We start from the raw sequence: 21680 nt of genomic DNA, 5'->3' as shown, positions 1-21680 counted from the left end.
CCAGGTTCGCCTCAATTTTACAGAGATCCACTGCCTCTGCCTCTGTTGTTGTTGTGGCTGTAGACAAATTATTTAAGCTATCTGTAAAGTGTTGTGAGACTGTGGGTTGGAGAAATGGCCCGATGGTAAGAACACTTGTGCTTGAATCCCTGGAACCCTTGTACAAAGTTAGGCATGGCTGTGTTGTGTATGCCTGTAACCCTAGCATGGGGGTTTTGTTTTATAGCCAAGGCTGGCCTTGAACTCATAGTGAGCCTCCTGGGATTTTGATGGGGAGTACATTTACCAATTTTAGTCATATAATTGTATCTTCATTTTAACAAATACTTATGTAGTTTATGAATTTACTTAAAACAAAATCATAGAGAAATAAAATAAATAGGTTTCAATGAAAGTATAAGTTTTAGAGCAGAAAGGGTAATTAACAAATAATACGTAATGGGAGTGAGTATGGCGGCACGTGTGTGTAATTTGAGTGTTTGGAGGCGGGGATAGGAGTGTTACCAGCCTCCATGACATGATGGGCACTAGGTCAGCTAGCGAGGACGGCACAGGAAGAACCTGTCTCAACAAACAACCCTACCTCTGCAAACAAACAACCCTACCTCTGCAAACAAACAACCCTACCTCTGCAAACAAACAACCCTACCTCTGCAAACAAACAACCCTACCTCTGCAAACCAACAACCCTACCTCTGCAAACAAAGCAAAACAAAAACATAAAATATAGATCATTGCTGTTTTATTTGACACATTGATAAAGGAAAAGAACTCAGGAAAATTTTGAAGTTAGGTTTTAATTATAAAATCTGAACAGAGTGATTTATGCATATTTAGAAATAGCAAGCATTGCGACTAAAATATGATTTCTACAGGGATTGCCTGCATACACTCTGCAGTTCTTGGTGTTCTAGTTCTGTTCTTGCTGCTGAAATTAAGGAAGATGTTCTTTCATGTGGAAATGGTCATGCACTTTTCTAAGAAATAGCTTTGTTCTAATAGAACTCTGAATTCTCATTCATTATTCATTAAACAATCACTTTAAGCTCTTCATAGAAGGCAAGTACTGTATTGCTTATTGTGTTTAAAACAATACAAAGATATATGCATCATATATTTATGATACAATTTGTAATCTTTTTTTGTTTATTTTTTGAGACAGGGTTTCTTTGTGTAGCCTTGGCTGGCTGGAACTCTCACTGTGGAGCAGGCTAGCCTGGAACTCACAGAGATCTACTTGCCTTTGCTTCCTGAGTGCTAGGATTAAAGGTATGTGCCACCACCGCCCGGCTACAATTGTAATCTTAAATTTGTGTGCTTTTATTCCTTCTGTGAGGAGCACAAAATATGTAACTGAAAGTCATCTAAATGATTATGTTTATGCTTGTTCCTTTAGTTTCCAGAGGTTTTAGAGGGTTCTTTATAGGCTAAATTGGTCTTTGTTTATTACCATGGCCTTATCTTTATCCCATCATTTCAAAAAATATTTCTCAAATTTTGTAGTGAACTGTAAATCTCCTTGGAGAACACAATCCATGTATAAATTGGAGACTTTACCTAGCCTGGAATGGTACAGTGCTTGCTTCAGTATTACTGAGTTAATGTATAGTTGGTACAAAGTTTCCCTTTTTAATTATTAACTTGTTTAGTGAGAGTGAATGATTGTGGTAATTGAAAAGTATTAGATAAAACGTGAGGTCTATAGACACGCTATTCTTCAGTGTGATATATAACTTTCATTAATTGTTTTTAATCTTAGATCTGGAACATTAGACTGCCACTCTCCTCATGTGTGTGTGTGTGTGTATGATTTATTTGGTTTTTTTTCTAGACAGGGTTTCTCTGTGTAGCTCTGACTGTCTTGGAACTCACCCTGTAGACCACACTGGCCTCGAGCTCATGAGATCCGCCTGCCTCTGCCTCCCGAGTGCTGGCATTAACGGCGTGCGCCACCACTCTCCAGCAGTATTTTTTTTTCTTTGCTTTTTAGAGACAGGGTCTCATGTAGCCAGCCTGTCCTCAAACTTGGCATAGAGTCAAGGATGACCTTGTCTTTCTATTCCTCCTGCTTCCCAAGGGCTAGTGTTATAGATATGTGCCACCATGCCTTAGATACTTTTTTTCCCCAACAGGATTTCTCTGTGTAACAGCCCTATAATTCACTATGTAAACCAGCCTGGCCCTGAACTCACAAAGATACACCTGCCTCTGCCTCTCAAGTTCTGGGATTAAAGGTGTGTGCCACCATGCCTTGTTCAAGTTTTTTTTTAAAGGAGGCACACATGAAAAGAATAGAGGCTTTAGGCTTTGAATCTTTGAGTATACTAGATAAGTGTTACTGTGATAAATGAATATTTTAATATCAAAACCATTGTAATTATTTAAAAACACAATGTTATTAACTATTAATATTTATATTCAACATTGTACTAAGTATATTATGTACATTAACTTATAAAAGTGATCCTTAGATTTTACTTAATCTGTTTTTATTTTTTGTGCATAAGTGTTTTGCCTGTAGTATGTATGTGTACCGTGTGTGTTCAGTGCCCATAAGGGCCAGAAGAGAGTGGTAGATCCCCCGGAACTAGAGTTTACTCTCTGTTGTGAGCCACCATATGGATGCTGGAAGTTGGGCCCAGGTGATCTTCAAGATCAACAAATGCTTTTATCTGCCGAGCCATCTCTCTGGCACCACTGTCTTGTTCAGGCTTGGTAAAAGTTGCACAAAAGGTGAGCTATTATTATACCAACTTTACAGAACAGTGGGGTCAAAGGACTGAAACTCAAGGTTTCTGCTGTTGGCTTCATTTACTTGACAAGTTTTGACTTGATGAAAATAGTGTCACGTCTTTCTCTCCTTTCCTCTTCAACTTTCTATCTTGCAGGGCAGTTTTGTTAGGTATGGTTTCCAGAGTTCAGGTTTATTTCTCAAGTCGTGTTTTATGGCTTTATGACTTTGGGAAAGCCTTAGGTACTATATTCCACCCTTTTTATCATCATATTTTTGCATAGTTGTGTGGTTTAATGAGTCAAGTTGCTTGTCAGGGATTGTTAATAAGTAATTCTCAGTCTCTTATCACTTAGTTCACTGAACCCAAGAAACTTTGTATCAATTGTCTATATTATCTATTTTTTCATTTTGTTTTGTTTTAAAGACATGGTCTGGCTATGTATAACTCAGGCTAGCTTTGAACTCACTAGGTAGCCAGCACAGACCTCAAACTGGCTTTGAATGTCCTTCTGTAAGAGGGAGAGGGGCCCACTTGTTTGTCCCGGCCGCCCAGCTAGCTTAGCCTGAAATAACTACACAGAAACTATATTAATTAAAACACTGCTTGGCCATTAGCTCTAACTTCTTATTTGCTAACTCTTACATATTAGTTTAACCCATCTCCATTAATCTGTGTATCACCACGTGGCAGTAGCTTACCAGAGATTCTAAATGGTGTCCATCTTAGGCGGAGGGTCCATGGCTTCTCCCTGACTCTGCTTCCTTCCTCCCAGCATTCAGTTCTGTTTTCTACACCTACCTAAGTTCTGTCCAATAGGCCTTTTGATAAAAAGGCCAAGGCAGTTTCTTCATGAACCAGTGAAAGCAACACATAAACAAAAGGACCTCCTACACCAGCCTCTGTTTGCTGGAATTACAGATATAAGTCTCCATGCCTAGTTTGTTATGTTTCTCTTAAATGTCTAATTAACTTTTGTTTTAGCTTCTTACTTAATTAGAGGGAAATATTTTAAGATTATATCTTTGAAATCCTGAGGTATTATTGTATCTTTTTCTTAACATTGGAATCCTTCCTTTTTACTTAGTTCCATTGTCCTTCTTCAGCCATCTTTATTAAAACCAAATATTAAAAATATCAATTTTTGCCACCTAATTGCTTATAGTATTTTGTTTTGTTTCCAGAAACCACTAAGATCATTTTAAAAAATGATAAGTGATAATTGTAGGCAGATATTCTTTGGGTTTCAGCAGCCACAATCATTCAGAGATTTGCTATTAATTATAAGTGCTTGGCTGATAGCTCAGACTGGTTACTAGCTAACTCTTACATTTAAATTACCCCATGGTTCTTATCTTCCCTCTGCCGTGTGGAGGTACCTTCTTTCAGCACAGCATGCTCATCTTGCTTCTCTGCTCCTGCTCGCATACTCCTGCGACTCCACTTCCTTCTTTTCAGCATCCTCTATATCTTACTGTCCCGCCTATACCTCCTGCCTAGCTACTGGCCAGTCAGCTCTTTTATTAAACCAATCAGAAGGCACCTTGGCAAAGACACATCTTCACAGTGTACAGAAAGATTATTCTATAACATAATTGGCAATCAATGAGTGATATCCTCCTCCATTTTCACTGAGAACCATTACTAGTCCTGTCATCATGAAGAGTATACAGTTTCTGCTCAGAATGGGAGTGATAAGAAGAGATGAGGAAGTAGCAAATGCCTTGGCTGGAGAAGCAGATGTGATGAAACGTGTCCTTGCTGCAGAAGGAAAGTGACAAGTGTCACACAGGCTCTGGTCTCCCAGAAAATATTTTCTTCTTTTATTTAATTGCCTTCAAAACAATGTAAAATAATCTGTAATCTGTAAGTAATCATATTAGCTCAAAACCAGTTTTCTGGATCTTAGGATGTAGTGACTGGTGAGAAAAACAAAACTCCTCTCCCGTGGACCCTAGCCTTTAGTGGAGGCACAGGAGAGCAGCAGAGCCTCACATGGCAGTCTCGGGCTGGAGAAGGAGGGCAGAAGTAAATAGGTGTGGGAGTGAAGGGTCCCTGGATGTTGGTTAGACCTTTCAGATGGAGTTAGACCATCATGTGCTGTGGCAGTGAGCCATTTACACTCTGAGGAAGCATTCTGCTGCCTTCTCAGATGGACAAAATTGTATTGTCCACTCTGGCTCAGGATGGCCTGCAGCTCTGGGGTTTACTCTGTAGTATAGGGTGGCACTTGTGCTTCAGCCACCTGAGATGAATGTCATTTTTCCCTGAAAATTACTAGAAGCCAGATAAGAGTAAAAACCCATTGCGGAGCTGGGGATGCAGATGAGTTGGTAGGATGCCTGGCACTCTCGCTAACACCTCATAACCACATGTGGTGTTAAAACCTACAGTCGCCAGACCCAACCTCTTGAATGAAGGCAGGAGGGTCAGAAGTTCATCGTCCTCAGTTATATAAGGAGATGGAGGTAAGCTTGGGTTAGACTCGATGTCTCGAACAAGAATAAGTAAGCAAACACGTTCCCATGAGAGAACTGAGGACAGTGGAGCACGTGTGCGCCAGGCCTCTCTCTCTGCGCCGCAGTCTTCACTGACATCTGCAGCGGGAGAGGAGCACTGGCGATGGTCCCGTCTTAGTTTGGGTTTCTTTTGCTGTGGCCAAACACCGTAACCAAAAAACAAATTGTGGAGGACAGGGTTTATTTGGCCTATTCTTGCATATTATTTCATCATCGAAGGAAGTCATGACAGGAAACAAACAGGGCAGGAACCCGGAGGCAGGAGCTGATGCAGAGGCCATGGAGAGGTGCTGCTTACGGGCTTGCTTCCCCTGCCTTGTTCAGCTTTCTTTCTTATAGAATCCAGGACCACCAGTCCAAAGATGGAGCCACACACAATGGACTGGACCCTCCCCATCAAGTCATTTTCTTAATTGAGGCTCCGTCCTTTCACATATGACTAGCCAGAACACATCCTATAAGAGGCAGCTGGACCTTTCCTGAAGGTAGGACAGCCACCCTCACAAGGCGGGCACCCTGAGAAGGAGCAGTGGAGAATGGAGACCGTCTAGTCTTGAGTTCTGGAGGCTGAAGCCCCTTTTCCTCCGTAATCTGGCCCTCCCCGCACTTCCCCAGAAGGACTGAGGACAGGCAGAATGAGAGAAAGTCCTCTCATTCACTTCACCCTCACCTACTGTTGGATGTCTCATGCCTAAAGGAGGATTGGGAGGAAGAGCGGGGCAGAGAGAGCACCTTGGCTGTAGAGAAGAATGCTTGGTGTTGGAGAACAAAGAACTTTCCTGTAAATCAAAAGCCTGGCACCTGTGCTTAAAACAGAACGCTGTAACGTTTGCTTTTGGTTTTGTTTCTGTCTTCAGTAAGCTTTAGTTTTGTAATAGTTTGGAGTTTATTGAATAATTATAAAGATGGTATGAGGAGTCTTCTTCTGCCCCATACCCATGTTTCTGTATTATTATTATAGTAGTAACATATATATATATATATATATATATATATATATATATAAATTACTTTGGAATTATGGAAATAAGTTTCTGCTTATAAGCTACCAAGTCTATGATATGTTGATATAATATCCATAACTGACAAACACTAGGATTATAAAGTATATGGCTCTCAAGACAGTGGGGCAATCTCTTCAAAATACTGAAAGAAAATTAAAAACCATCATCCTATAATCAGTAAGAAAGTCTTAATTTTCTTTGAAGCTAACAATGATGAAGAAATTGCCAGCAGATCTGATCTATTATAAAAATAGTATCTGTGTTGTATGGTTGTGAGTTCTAGGACAGCGAGAGCTACATAGTAAGACCCTGTCTTAAAAAACAAAGCAAAATAAAAACAAAATAGTTGGGGCAAAAACATCGTATTGGAGGAAGAGAATAGGTCAAACAACTGTCGGTTCAATCCTTGGCAGGCTTTCTCATAGCCATTAGCAAGACTGACGAGTTCTTTTACCCCTGTCTGTTGTAAGATGTCCACTGTAGGGGGTCCATCAGTTTGACTTAAGAGCTCCAGAAACTTTTCACTGGCCAGAGTAAGTTCAGAAGTTGGCTGTTAAGTCTCTATTACAACCTCCTGAGAAACATTGAGAGCAAAGTTAATGAGGAAAATTATCTGATGTCATGATTAATATAAATCTTGTTTGTAAGGTAAAATGTACTTGAACAGTTGGCTGGTTGTAGAAGAATAAAGTCAGAAAAATGGTATTCTGTATATCTAGAGATATTGACATATTGTTTGGTTTTTAAGCCAAAACAAAATATACTGAATAGACTAAAAAATGGAAGCTACGTAGCTGGTGGTGGTGGTGCACGCCTTTAGTTCCAGCACTTGGGAGGCAGGCAGATCTCTGAGTTTAAAGCCAGCCTAGTCTACAGAGCGAGTTCCAGGACAGCCAGGGCTACACAGAGAAACCCTGTCTAAAAAATCCACCCCCCCCAAAAGGAAAAAAAATTGAAAGCTGGTGGATTGCTTATTTTTTATTATTAAGAGTAGTTGACTATATAAAGCAGAAGTAGATATACATATTTTAAGTTTGAATGTGTCACATGCCAGTGATCTCTAACTTATGATAATTCAATCTAGGGTTTTTTTTTGCCTTTATGATGGCGTAAAGACGATAAACATTCAATAGAAATTGTACTTGGATTTGATCTTTCCCTGAGCTAACATTATGTGCATTCAGCCATGTGATTATGAGCGTAAATATCTGTCCCCACAGTACATGGTGTTGCTAAGCTAGGTTGTTCAGTAAGCTTTGTATGCTGAATACATTTTTATGTGTAATGGTAAGTTATCTCTTATCTGAGGCCATGTGGTTTTCTCTGATTCTCAAAACTGCTTTTTTTCACTGATTCTTATATAATCCAAACATGACATTTGGTTCAGCTCTTAGATATCTTTTATTTAAAACAATTTTCTCATATTTTTATTACATGCTAACCTAAAAATTATTTACTTATATTTTTATTAATGTGTGTGTGTGTGTAAGTCAGAAGATAACATGTAGGAGTCTGTTCTGTGGTCTTATCATGTGGGTCCCAAGGATCAAACTCAGGATGTTGGGCTCAATGGCAAGCACCTATACCTCGAGGTTCTTCACCTTCCTAATGCTGCGGCCCTTTAATACAATTCCTCATCTTGTGGTGACCCCTAAACTATAAAACTATTTTTGTTATTTCATAACTGTAATTTTGCTACTCACATGAATCATAATATAAATATTTTTGGATACAGAGTTTGCCAAAGGGGTCAAAACCCACAGGTTGAGAAGTGCTGCTCTCAGTCATCTTTCTGGCCCTTGCCTCTTTTTTATTAAAGGAACTAGGCCAGTTGCTTGTAGAACAGTCTCTGTGTGCTGGTAACATGTTCTTTTATTCCTTATATTTCCAATAAAGTGAATTGATGAAGTTAGCTTTTATTTTTATTCTGGGAACCTTTATTACTTTGAGAAGGGTCCCACTATGTTACTCAGGTTGGTTGTGGACTCCTGGGATCCTGCATCAGGCTCTCAGCAGCTATGTCTGTTGGTATGTGTGCTATCCTGCTCAGCTCTTTCATCTCTCCGTCTACCTGTCTGTCTGAGACAGAGTCTCTCTGTGTAGCCCTGGCTGTACTCCAGCTCAGCATACAGATCAGGCTGGCTTTGAACTTAATAGAGCTCTCCCCACTAGGATTAAATGCGGTGCTACCATCCTAGCTTTGTTTTTATTTTATTTTTGGGTTTTCGAGACAGGGTTTCTCTGTGTAGCCCTGGCTGTCCTGGAACTACCTCCCGAGTGCAGAAATTAAAGGCGTGCACTGCCACTGTCAGCTTTTGTTTTTATTTTAAGTAAACCCACAAACTCAAGTCAGTTTTAGGTTTTGTATAAACAATTAAGTAAGTTTATGGGTTAAGTTGCATCTTCCCTATTAGACAACTTTTCAACTGGGATTGTTAACTGTTTTATAGGTATTAAAGAACCTGAAGTTTACTTTCTAAGCATATAATAATTCTTCTGTCTAGGAAATTTTCTTTTTTTTATTATTTTTCCTTTCTTATTAACAATTGAGCTTGAATGTCAAGAAGTCTGTGGTCCTCTATCTTCCAAATCCCTAACATAAATGCCTGCAGAAATAATATTTGTGTGTGGTTGCCCCAACTGAAGTGACAAAGTACTATGAACTGGGGTGACTTAAACAAGAGATATAATATTTTACAGCTCTGGGAACCAGAAGTCTAAAATAGGTGTTGATATATCGGTGATGAGACAAGATTTGTTCCAGTATTAGGTGGTTTATTGTTTTCCTTATTTATATGTGAGGTCAGAGGACAGCTTTCAGATATTAGTTCTCCCTTTCACTATGTGTGTCCTTAGGTCAAACTCCAGCCATTAACTTGGTGACAAATGCCTTCATTTGCTGAGACATCTTACTGGCCCAAGTTTTTATTTATTTTGAAACAGGGTCTCACACTGTATCCTTGGTGGCCTAGAACTTATCATGGTGCACGAACTGCTTTTGAACTTGTGGATGTCCTTCTGCCAAGGTTTTTAAGTCCTAAGATTATAGATGTAAGCCATCATGCCTGTATTTTCAATGTATTTTTGACTTACTTTATCTTCAGTTTAGACAATTCATCAAGACAAAACCCCATTGTAAATCAAGAAGCATTTCCATCATTGTAGTGGCATTTCATTTGTATTTTAATAAATAAAGCTTGCCTGAACGTCAGAGAGTAAAATAGCCATCTTGGTCAGCATTACAGATTAGGCAGTGGTGACACACACCTTTTATCCCAATAGCCACACTAGTTTGCTATAGAAACAGGGTGGTAGTGGTGTATGCCTTTAATCCCAACACTAGGGAGGAATATAAGACAGAAGAAGATAGCTCTCAGGCTCAGTCTCATTCTGAAATTCCTGGAGCAAGATTGCCATTTTGGACTGAGGAAGAGGTAAGAGCCAGTGGTTGGCTGTTTTGCTTTTCTGACCTTCAGGTTGAACCCCAGTATCTGTCTCTGGGTTTTTTATTATTTGTGCTACATGTCATTCTAGACCATGTAAGGAGAACCCAGGTGCAGTGTCTCATGCCTTTAATCTCGGCTCTTGAGGGGCAGACACATGCAATTCCTGTGAGTTTAAAGCCAGCCTGTCTCATGTCAAGGTGTAGGTCATCCAGGGCTGCATAAAACAGAACAAAACAAAAACCAAGCAAGCTAAACAAAAAGGAGAATTCAAGAGAGAAAAAAAGAAACAAAAAAATGAAGCATTAATAACTATTATAATTTGACCGAACAGTGGTAGCACAAACCTTTAAGCCCAGCACTCAGGACACAGAGGCAGGAGGATCTCTGTGAGTTTGAGGCCAGCCTGGTCTACTGTGCGAGTTCCAGGACAAACTCCACAGCTACATAGAGAAATCCTGTCTCAAAAAACCAAAAGCCAACCAGCCAAACAAAAATAAAAAAAAAAAACACTAAAAAAACAAACCCACAAAACAAACAAAAACCTACTATAATTCTTTACTTTGTAAATGGCATGATTATACACATTAAAAATCTCATAGGACCTATGTAAATCAATTTTGTACATTAATTTAGCAGTTTGTATACAAACACATAATATAGTTCCCTATAGTACCGATGAACACTTTGTAAATTAATTTACACTGTCATTGAAATACCAAATGCTAGGGCTGGAGAGATGGCTCAGCGGTTAAGAGCACTGGCTGTTCTTCTAGAGGACGTGAGTCCAATTCCCAGCACCCATATGACAGCTCACAACTGTCTGTAACTCCAGTTCCAGGGAATCTGATATCTTCATGCCAACACATAAATTAAAGTTAAATTATTAAAAAATACCAAATGCCTATAAATAAGTCTAAAATATGCTTTCAACACTGAACCATATAAAGCATTGCAAGTAAATTTAAAAAATAATCTATAAAAGGTAACCTAGTTAGTGATGGATTAGAAAAATCAGTGTTGTTAAAATGGAATTCTCTTTAGTGTTCTGTAGAAGCAGTGAGATTTTATTAACATCTCAGTAGACTTTGCTTGGAGAAATAGACAAGCTACTTCTATAAATTGTTGAAATGTAGAGGACTAGCAAGAACTCAAACCACTTAAAAGGACAGTGTTTGGAGAACTTTTTTTTTCTGAAGCCAGTATTTTCTTTATACCATTGCAAATAGTACTGTGTGCTCTTGGCCAAAGAATAGACATAGATCACAAAATTGCTCAGTCCAGTCCAATGGGAGAAATATAATGTCTTGTGGGTTTGGGTGTGGGAAGCAGTGAGCTTACAGTTCCACCTACTCCACAGACAGAAAGTCCAGCAATAAAATGTAAACACCAAAGCTATCAAATCTCTATAATTTTATCTTGCTTCATATCACAAGTTCCGCAAGACTTAGTGGTTAAAGACTTATTTGTTTATTACTTGATAGGTGTTGTGTGAAGAATTCAGGAGGTGTTTTGCTAGCTAAGGATCTCCTTCAGGGTGCAGTCAAGTTCTCTGAAGGCAGGATGGTGTTGGAGAATTTCTCTAAGGTGACTCGTGTCCCATAGCTGTTGGCAAGCTGCCTTGGCACATACAAGCCCTTAGCAGAACACAGTTCTTTACCTCTTGAATCTGTTGGTAGGCCTGCCTGAAGACAGCTTTGGATCCAAGAATGAGAACTAAGAGGAAGATAGAATGCTCTTTACAAATTCTGTTGCCTAGGCTAGGCTTAAACTTCAGGGGACAATGGAGGCTCATTATCACAGTAGTCTAGCAAGTGTGTGGGGCCAAGGATCTCAACTCCAGTTCTCATACTTGTATGCTAAGCACTTCACCTACTGAGAGTCTCCCACCCCCGCTCTGATTTTTAAAAAGTGATTACTTTTATTTTTCACACCCAAGGTTTTTGTTTATTTGTTCTCTCAGAAATCCCCAGTCACAGCAGATCAAGTCACTCGATCTCCACTCACTGGTGACAATACCAGCGTTAGCCTTTGCGGTCCCCCTGATCTTCATTGTGCTCTTTTGTTCCTTCTGCTGTTTTCTGGAGGTCTTTTTCTTCTCATAAAGGCCATGTTGTCTGGCATCTGTGTTTAGTCTCCTTCTTTGCATAGTATAAAGAATCATGGGTCATGCTGGAGCCTTTCGTCTTGCCACCACCAAGTGGTTGAATCTGGATACAAAGATGACATCTGGTGTGGTTTTGTGTATTTTGGCTAGCTTTTTCCAAATTTTTGGTTCTGATACTGTTGCCTTCCCAGGGTGAAGGACAGGACATCAGTGTTCAGTTATTTCTCCTGAAGCAGGAGGTGAGGCAGGGACTTCCTGTGTTGTTCATGATGGTGACAGTCTCTGAACTGCCAAGGAGGAGAAACTAAATGGGTGATTACTTCTAGCTATAAGGTTTCCTTGTCTGTATCCCAGAGGTTCTGGTAGGTTGTCTTATCTTCAGTTGATTCTAGGAATTTAAAATTTTCTTATCTGATTTCCTTAATGATCTACTATTTTATTTATTTATTGATTTGGTTCTACTTTGTAGCCTTGACCTGTTTGGAAGTCACAAAGATCCACTTGCTTTTGCCTCCTGAGTGCTGGCACTAAAGGCATGTGTCACCACAACTAGCCTCCACTGATCTTTGAAAAGGGTTATTTTGCTATTGATTTCTAGTTTTATTTTACCATGATCTGAAAAGATGCAGGGGATTATATCAATTGTTTTATATTTATAAGAGGTTTCTTCATAGCTCATTGTGTGGTCAGTTCTTGAGATGGTTCCATGCCCACTGAGAAGAATATATATTCCCTGTCTGCTGAGTGTAATGTTCTGTAGATATCTGTTAAATCTAGTTGATCCATGGTGTAATTTAGCTTTAGTACTGCTGTGCTGATTTTGTGTTGGAAGATGGCTCTAGATGTGACTGGAGTGCTGAGTTCCCAGTCTTTCTTGTAAGGACCTGTGTGGTCTTTTACGCCGTTCAGTGTTTATGAAATTTGGGTCCTCAAGATTCGATGTATAAGTTTTATAATATGTATACCCTCCTAGTGAATTTTTTCATTTATTAATATGTAGAGGCACTCTTTATCTCTACTGACTAGGTATGGATTGAAGTCTGTTTGATCAGATACAGGAATTGCTGTCTCAGCTTGTCTATGGCTTCCATTTCTTGGCACTGTGATTTCTAACCATTGACTCTCAGTTTCAGTGCTTCTCTTAGTTAAGTCAGTCTCTTTGAGACAACAAATCTCTGGATCTTATTTAATAATCCAGTTGGTTTAGCCTGCCTTTTCATTGGTGCCTTAAGGTTCTTTATAGTGGAGGTTATAAGTGAGAAGGATTTGCTGGTGAGAAGGGTTCTGTTGTTTGTTGTTCTGGTTGGCTAGTTTATTGGTAGTTCTTTTCTTCCTCTCCTGGTAGGTAGATGTTTGCTATGTTGGTCATGAGTGATTCATTCCCAGTTTTCCCGTGACAGTTCTGTTGTTTTCATGAAATACATTCTTTCTTGTGTTCTTGTGTATGAAACTTTATTCTGCTGTGTATGGTATTCCCTTAAGTTTCTAGAACCAGGTGTGGTGGTGCACACCTTTAATCCCAGAACTGGGGAGGCAGAGACAGGCAGATCTCTGAGAGTTCAAGACCAGTCTAGCCTACATAGTGAATTTCAGGCCAGCTAGGGCCAGATAGTTGGAATTTTTTTGCAATTCTGGGATTGTCGTGAATTGACTTAACTTGTGCTCGTATTAGAATGACTTTATTTTTCGTTTTTGGTTTTTTGAGTCAGGGTTTCTTTGTAGCTTTAGAGGCTGTCCTGGAACTAGCTTTTGTAGACCAGGCTGGCCTATAACTCTCAGAGATCTGCCTGCCTCTGCCTCCCGAGTGCTCGGATTAAAGGTGTGAGCCACCACCACCCAGTTTAGAATGACTTTTTTTAATTTTAAAAGATTTTTTTTTCTGGTTATAGCAATCTTGATTGACAATTATTTTCTTTTAGGGTTTGGAATATATTATTCCATGCTTCTCTGGCCTTTAGAGTTGCTGATGACATAGCTAAGTCTTTTGATTGTCTGTCTCTATGATAGTCTGGTAGGTTTGTCCTTTACTACTCTCTGTCTCTGTGTTAGTAGGTTTTGTCTTTTCCTATTATTGGCATTGTTTCTTTGTTTTGTATTTTTGATATCTGAGCTGTCCTGTATCATGGAGAGTCTCTTCTAGTCAGGTCTGTTTGGTGTTATAATTGCTTCCTATATGACTGTCTTTTTCTTTCTCTAGGTTTGGAAAATTTGCAGCTATAATTATATTGGATAGACTGTGTCCCCAGCTCCTTCTAGCCCATGGATTCTTAGGTTCAGTCTTCTGAATATATAGATTTCTTGGAAGCTTTGGTCTTGTTTATTCCTTTTTTTCTTTTTATAGGTCTCTGTGTCTTGACCTTGTCTACCATTCCTGAGATCTGTTTTTCTGCTATTCTTACTTGTTGGTGATACTTTCTGCTGTGCTTTTCACCTGATTAGTTGATTCTTTCATTACCATAATTCTGTTAAGATATTTAAATAATAATGGAATACTAATTGAACTAATGTTGACTTATGCCTAAAAATTAGAAAATCTTAATACATACATAAGAATTAATAGAATTTGACTGTTTGGCAATTAAAATTTAGAAAGGTCTGCAAAGAAGCAAAGAAGTATGGTGGAGTAAGCTGAAAAAGAATAAATACAAATTGCCAGTGGTACTTTAAGAAATGTTTAGCATCCTTAACCATCAGTCAAATATAAAGCTACTTGGGGATTCTATTTCACCCCAGCCAGTGGCTCTCATCAAGAAAACAAATGCTGGTGAGGGCGTGATGAGGAAGAAGCTTTATGCATTGTTGGTGGGTGTGTAAACCCATGTGGACACTATGGAAATAAGTATGATGCTGTCTCAGAAAGATAAAATTACAACTTCCATAACACACACACACACACACACGCACGCACACACATGCACACGCACACACACACACACGCACACGCACATATACACACACACACGCGCACGCGCACGCGCACACGCATACGCACACGCACACACGCACACACGCTGCACTCCTGGACATCCGCCACAAAGACTCTGTGTCCTGGGGCTGCAGTTGCAGCTCAGCTAATAGAGTGCCTAGCATGCATTAAAACCCTGGGATCAATATCTAGTACTACATAAACCAGGCATTTGCCTGTAATCCTACACTCCATGGGTGGAGGAGAAAGGGCTAGAAGCTCAATCATCCTTGGCTACATAGCCAATTTCGGGGCCAGGCTGAGTTGCATGAGTCACAGTTTTATCAATAGACTTTCCTATCCCACCATAGAGATACTTGCACACCCATGTTTATTGGTGCTCTTTCTACAATAGCAAAGAAATGGAATCAGCCTTAGTGTCCCAAGATTCTTTTGTATTGCTGGGAGTTGAACCAAAGGCTTTAGCATCCTAAGCAATTTATCCCGATCCATAGTCCTAGCTGTAGCCTGGATTTCCACCAATAGATGAATGGATAATGAAAATGCATTATATACACACTCTGGAATTTTATTCAGCTATAAACAAAAGGGAAAAAGGAAATTTGTAGGAAAATGGGTAGTCCTGGCAATATTACCTTGAAGGAGGTAACCCAGTCTCAGATAAATACTTTTATTCTCTCTTATATACAGATCCTATTTTCTAATAGTTTATATATATGCACACATATATACACATATATAGATATACATATATGTATCTGTGTGTAAGTGTGGGGAATGGTCAGAATTCTAGAAGGGCACCTAATAGTTGAGGGAAAAAGGTTTTAAAGGAGAGGAATGCCAGGGTGGCAGAACCCATGTGATAGAAAAGTAGACGGGGACTGCTAGGACGGAAGAGACTAGTGGGGACATGGGGGAGAGTGTGCGTGCATCAGAATAAAGTATGAGCATGGCATAAATAAATGCATTACTCTCTGTGCTAATTAAAAGTGAATATGAGTTCTGGAGGAGGGTATACATCTTATTTGTTTTATTAGCTCTAACTCTGATGAATTTGATGGTTGGTAAGTCCATAAAAATATATTTGATGGTAAAACTATAAAATTCAGTGTGTAGCTCCACAGCTTCCATTCCAAATGGCTGCTATAACTCTATAGAAGTTCGTTGAGTTTTATAGTCTTTGGGTTGCATAATTGCTATGTATGTTTTCTTTATTTGCAGTTTTTTAATAATAAAATTTAAAACAAACAAACAAATAAATAAAAAGGGCTGGGATGTAGCTCAGTTGGTAAAGCATTTGCCTAGCATGCGTGAAGCCCTGGGTTCCAGTATAAAACTGAGAATGCTGATATATACCTGTCATCTCAGCACAGAGAACTAGAGGCTTAGTTGTCCTCAGCTAACCAATATATATAGGGATTTCTAGGCCAGCCTGGGCTCCATGAGACCCTCTCTCAAAAAAAAGAGGGAAATTATTACTTTGTGTAGTAATTAAAAACTGTTTAGGGTAGCATTAAGAATGTGCCAGGAGATTATGAATTGGCATAAGAGGGAGCCATATGTATCAAAGCAGTAAAAAAATTTCATTTTTATTATTGCCACTATGTAAAAATACATGTAAGAACAAAAAACTTGAAGGAAATACAACTTGTTGAATACAACTTGTTGGGTGTGTCACCAAGTATGTATGAATGTAGTTTACTAGATTTAAGACCATAGAAGGCTAATATTAATTATTGTGTGCCATCTCACAACACCGTGAAGTGGGAATGATATTGTTCTCAATGAACGAAGAAACAATTCTCATCTGACAGATAGAGAAGCTTAACGTTATTATGGATGTTAAGACTATAGAAATAGAATAGTAGAAAGAACCCAATGTGGCTGTCACTTGGCTTTAGCACTTGACAGTTTCAGAGCAGGAGGGTTTGAATGTATCCCTGCCTCGTTCCAGAACCGATGCTTCAGTTACAACCCCTCCCTATATTGTTTGTTCATTGATATTATTGTGCAATCTTATAATTGCTTGGTGTTTGGGGGAGTAGACATGAAAAACCTTCATAATAGCTATGGCACATTGTAATTGTGAGATTTTCTGGTTACTTATGTGGTAGAGAATGTAGTTTCTTTTAATCACATGGGGTTTGTCAGAAGCATTTCTTTAGCTGTAGTGTGGCAGAGACAAAACCTGCTGCAGCAGTTCATCCTGTTTATAAATCACAGACACTTTCATCAGATAAAGACCGTGGTGTGTTAGTCTTTCTGACTGGTGGCCTTCTGCAGATTGAGAAACTGTGTAATTATTAACTGTGGTAATGGATATGTACTTGCTGGTTTCCCCTGGTAGCTTAATGAGCTTTAACCCTCTGAGTACAGCTAAAACATAGCCTAGAGTCATTGAAACTTATCATTTACTGAGGACAGTTTGTACACATGCCAGCCCTCACCACTGTCCACCCCCACTCATGTGCTCATCATTTCTATAACTTATGCTGTTTGGTAGCATCATCCTTTGGTATAATTTTAAAATTTGTGTTTTGTGTGTTTGTGTGTGTGGACACATGCCATGGCATGCAGAGTTCAACTTTCGGAAGTTGGCTCCTTTTTTCCATTGTGAGGTCCAAAGACTGAATCTGGGCCATCGTCAGGCGTGCTCAGTGTGCACCTTCACCTCCTGAGCGTCTTACTGGCCCTCTTATAACTACTCAGTTTTAAATAATCAAGGCCGTTTTCTAGCTAATTCTTAAAGAGTGAAAGTCCCACACTTAGGGTATTTGTTGAGACAAATAAATAAAGGCATAGTGAAATAACTAATATACAAATAGCCATGTGTTTTATATAATTTTGATTCATCCCAGACCTTTCTGGATCTGGAAGGTTTCTCTGAGGAATCAAAACTGTTTGTATTACCTCATGTGTATCACCATCTGCCCCTGCTTTGAAGGGAAGGAGGGCTTTGGATTTTGATTCTTCTGTGATTCTGTCAAATGTAGTAATGCTACAGATATGATTAGGTCTGACGCTGAGGAAGGGTTAGTTCAATGCAAGCTCATAAAACACGATTGGATATGTGGCAGTGAAATGAACAGGCTTGGATGCAGTTCTGTGCAGTCATGTAAAATAACAAGACAGCTCAAGAAAGAACAGAAAGGAAAAGAAAATTCAGATCAGTGGAAGAACTGGTTGGGAAAGAGCCGTGTTCTGAAACTCAGGAACAGAGTGTCTCACGGTTCGGTACTGTGAGTACTCATTTGGCAATCTGGACTTTGTTATTGTCTTATGATGATCTTTATAGAGATAGGAAGTGAGAGTCAGATTTCAAGATACTGAGAAAATGCTACGTGAGGACACAGAACGTGGGAATGTTTTACATTCTTTCTGTACATCTTGGAGACAGCCTACAGCCAGCCTGGCCCTTGGGTAAGCCAACTAAGAGTTTTCTGGGCCCTGTGTTGGTTTGGGGAGTGGAGATGATTCCGGGCTGTACTTCACTTTTTTTTAACATTATTAAACTTTGTAATTAATCATATTCCTAAGAGCCTATGAAAAATGCAGTTAATAAGCAGCTCCATCCTCATTGTGCTGCCTACACTGCCCTTTCTGTTGACATCCTGCTTTTAATTCTGTATGATCTCTCTTTGATGATCATTGCTTTATCTTTGCAATGATACTATAAACCCCTTAAACTCACTTATTGTTTTCCAGTGCCTAGCATAATGCCTGGCAAGCAGTTTTGATTATTAAATAAATTAATACATGCCTGTCTCTTAAACCCCAAAGCAGTTGTAATTTGTGGCCTTACAGAATAAGAAAGTAGAGTCTTTGAGGAAAGGGGTGATCAGCAGTTTCAAATGGCAATCGGGGAGGATTGAAACTGACCTTTGGTCTGTCTACTGGAAGGTTCTCCACACTGAGGGCATTGGAGCAAAATTGTAATAGGAGACAGATTTAAGTGGGAAATGATTTAAGGAAAAATGAGGACAAAGGAGCAACATAGAACTTTTCTCTTTCCTTTAAAAGACTCAGGGCTAAACAGAAGAAACACTGGAGAAGAATGCCCACAGGTTCACCAGCAGGGAGTTTATTAGCAATGGTCTTGCTTTCTGCCTTGATTCACTGTGAGTATTTCCTCTTCCTCTAGATAGCATTTTGAAGGGTTTTGCAGTACTATTTGGGGCCTCCTTGTGGTGAATCTAATTAATGGCATATAACTTAAAAAAACCTACTCTACCAGTTATTGCACATGAAGGTTATTTGATGAAGGTTAAATGAAAGTGGGCTGTGTGGTTGATACATGAATACTTAGTTCTTGCTCTCCAGTGAATTGTAATGTGACACCCAAAATCGCTCTACCTTTCTCTTTACGGTACTTCACTATTACAAGCTGTAAATTATCTGAACATTTTAGTCTATTTAGCTCTTAATTATTTTCTTAAATACATTTTTTAAAATAAAAGATTCTTTTGTGTGTGTGTGTGTGTGTACACCAGAAGGTGTGGATGGAAGTAGAGTTAGCTTGTGGTGAGCTACCTGATATGGATGCTGGGAACTAAACTTGGGTCCCCTGAAAGAGTAATATGCACTCTTAACCACTGAACCATCTCTCCAGACCCTTAACTGATAAACTTCAATGGCTGCTGCCATTGTTCTCTGTTGTGGGAGCTCCTTCCGCTCCTTCAGCCAATAGCCACGGAGATACCAGCCCATTGGGGCGTGGTCTCTCTCTTTAAAAAAAACCGCGGCCACTTCCCTCCACTCACGCTCTGGCTTCCAGCTCTGCTTCAGGTGACTAGGCTCCCTTTATGATTGCGCAGAGGGCTGTTGGCTGGGACAGTGATCTGTAAGTTTTTCCCTTTTAAATAAATAACCATTCTATTAATCATAATTCCAAACTGGTGTGGGATTGTTTGTGACATATGCTTTCATCTGGCACCTGAACGTTTGGTTTTAGGGCCCCTCCTTCCCCTGCTTGGCTGCCTGCCGCCAGCTTGGCTTGGCGTGAGCCCTCCCTCCCTCAGCCAAGGCCTGTGCCTTGTGCGTGGAGCCAGCAGTTTAATATAAATTATCACGCAGTGGCTTTTCTTGCTGAAATTCTTTATATTTTCCCTTTACAAGCCTCAGATTGACTTCAAGTCCCCACGCACCCTATCGTTTGCCTCCCCACATGGATTTAAACTCCACAGGCCCTCACAGTCTCTGCCTACCTGGCCTACTCTTTTCTGAGACGTTTTTTAAATCTCCCTTGCAAGCGCAACGCTTAAGTGGCGTGACCCAGAGTGCAGGTGGTTGCCGAAAACTGTAACCCCTCAGGGCGACTCTGTCATGTGGAGGCCATACTCAGCTTCCGGGTTGCTCTTCTCTACCCCTGGGATTCTGGGTTTCTGGTTCCATGTATGGAATTGATTTAATTACATTTTCTTTGTCGAGCAACTCGCATTTCCCAGTTTTTAACAAATACTAAGGCGGACACTGAAACAGGACCCCATTTTAGTCACCTTTGCAGCGGTTCTAGTCGTGACTCTGCAACAGCACCACTTCCTGGATAATAGGTAATATGGCAGTTTTCGTTTCCAATGCAAATTTTACTGTTTTGTTTATTAATACAATGTTTTATATCATGCAAGGTTTATATGACTATGGTGATACCTTAATTTACTAGTTACTAGGTTTCAGTATTCTTTTCAATATTCTATCACTAAGGAAGAATATGGCACTCCTAAGAATCATACAATCTTTACTAGAAACTCAGGCAGGTCAGGAGATTCAGGATTTAAGAGAGACAATTATAAAAAGATTTGAAAAGATTGAAGAAATTATTGGAGCTGGTGAACAGTGAGGAGGCACAAGGACAGGATACAATGCCACCACCAGCTATTAGAACTGGCTTACCCAGGGTTTTAGCGACATACTCTGTAATTTATTCTGACAAATTGTCAACTTCTAAAGGCTCAAAGGGAGTCAAAAAAGCTAGATGGAAGCCAATAGAAATGAATGATCTAAAAGAAATCAAGCAAGCTGTCGTTAATTATGGCTTGCACTCTGCATTTGTTAAGGAAATGATAAGGACTTGGGCTTCTAATGTCAGAGCTACCCACCCCCCCCCATGATTTCTATTAGTTAGTGTATACAGTTTTAGATGATGGACCTTCCTTGATGTTTGAAATTTATTTCAGAGAAGAATCCAAACATATGAAACAGCAAGGAAGAACAAAAGGTGTGGAGGTTTCCCAAGATCAAATTCTTCGTGTAAGAGCGTATGCTGATCCACAGGTCCAAGCTCTTTATGATGAAGAAGTATTGTCATTATGTCACAAGGGAGCCTTAAATGCTTGGAATAGAATACAAGATCCAGGGAAAAGGGTCGAATCATATACCAGGATTAGGCAGGGACAGAGAGAACCCTTTGTTAACTTTTTGCAAAGATTAATTAAGGCTCTGGACATAGGGGTAACAGACCCAGAAGCTAGACGAATACTTCTTGAATCTCTAGCTTTTGAAAATGCAAATATATATTGCAAAAAGATAATTGGGCCTTTAAAGTCTAGATCAGCACCTATGGATGAATGGATTCAGCATACGATGAATGTTGAGACGTTTAGCTATAATGATGAAGCTTGGGTAGGAGAAGCAATTTCCAAAGCAATGAGGAGACATAAAACTGCCATGTGTTTTAATTGTGGTAAATTAGGACATCTGCAACAGGATTGCAGACAAAGAACTTCTAGGAATAATATCTCCTCTGGGAATGACAATAATAGGAGACCCCAGCCTTCAGGTATATATAAGAGATGCGGTAAAGGCCGACATTGGTCCAACGAATGCAGGTCAACAACAAACAGACAAGGCAACCTGATACCATCGGGAAACCCCTTGAGGGGCCTCTCGCAGGCCCCCAAGCCAGAAGTGGCCCAGTCATTCCCAGTCACAGTGGAGAATGTGCCTCACCAAG

General features: G+C 39.7%; 1 protein-coding gene across 9 annotated transcripts in view; it reads left to right on the top strand.

Moving 5' to 3' along the window:
• The window catches only part of Shld2 (shieldin complex subunit 2), a 92246-nt gene that overhangs the window by 22697 nt on the left and 47869 nt on the right, over positions 1 to 21680 (top strand). The window contains exons 1-2 of one of the 9 annotated variants that reach the window (XM_038348471.1): positions 1235 to 1269; positions 2508 to 2733. The exons of 2 other annotated variants lie outside the window; for them this stretch is intronic. In XM_038348471.1, coding sequence (XP_038204399.1) covers positions 2619 to 2733 — 115 coding nt within the window. In that variant the 5' untranslated portion in view covers positions 1235 to 1269; positions 2508 to 2618. Of the gene's footprint in view, positions 1 to 1234; positions 1270 to 2507; positions 2734 to 12146; positions 12168 to 18026; positions 18152 to 18751; positions 18850 to 19550; positions 19572 to 21680 lie in introns of those variants that run through there. 6 more of the 9 variants (XM_038348475.1, XM_038348474.1, XM_038348470.1 and 3 more) reach the window with 6 other exon arrangements.

Source organism: Arvicola amphibius, chromosome 12 (assembly GCF_903992535.2).
Source record: "Arvicola amphibius chromosome 12, mArvAmp1.2, whole genome shotgun sequence".
Classification (NCBI taxonomy): Eukaryota; Metazoa; Chordata; class Mammalia; order Rodentia; family Cricetidae; genus Arvicola; species Arvicola amphibius.
The sequence above is the reverse complement of the archived record's forward strand: the minus strand, read 5'-3'. Positions and strand labels throughout refer to the sequence as shown.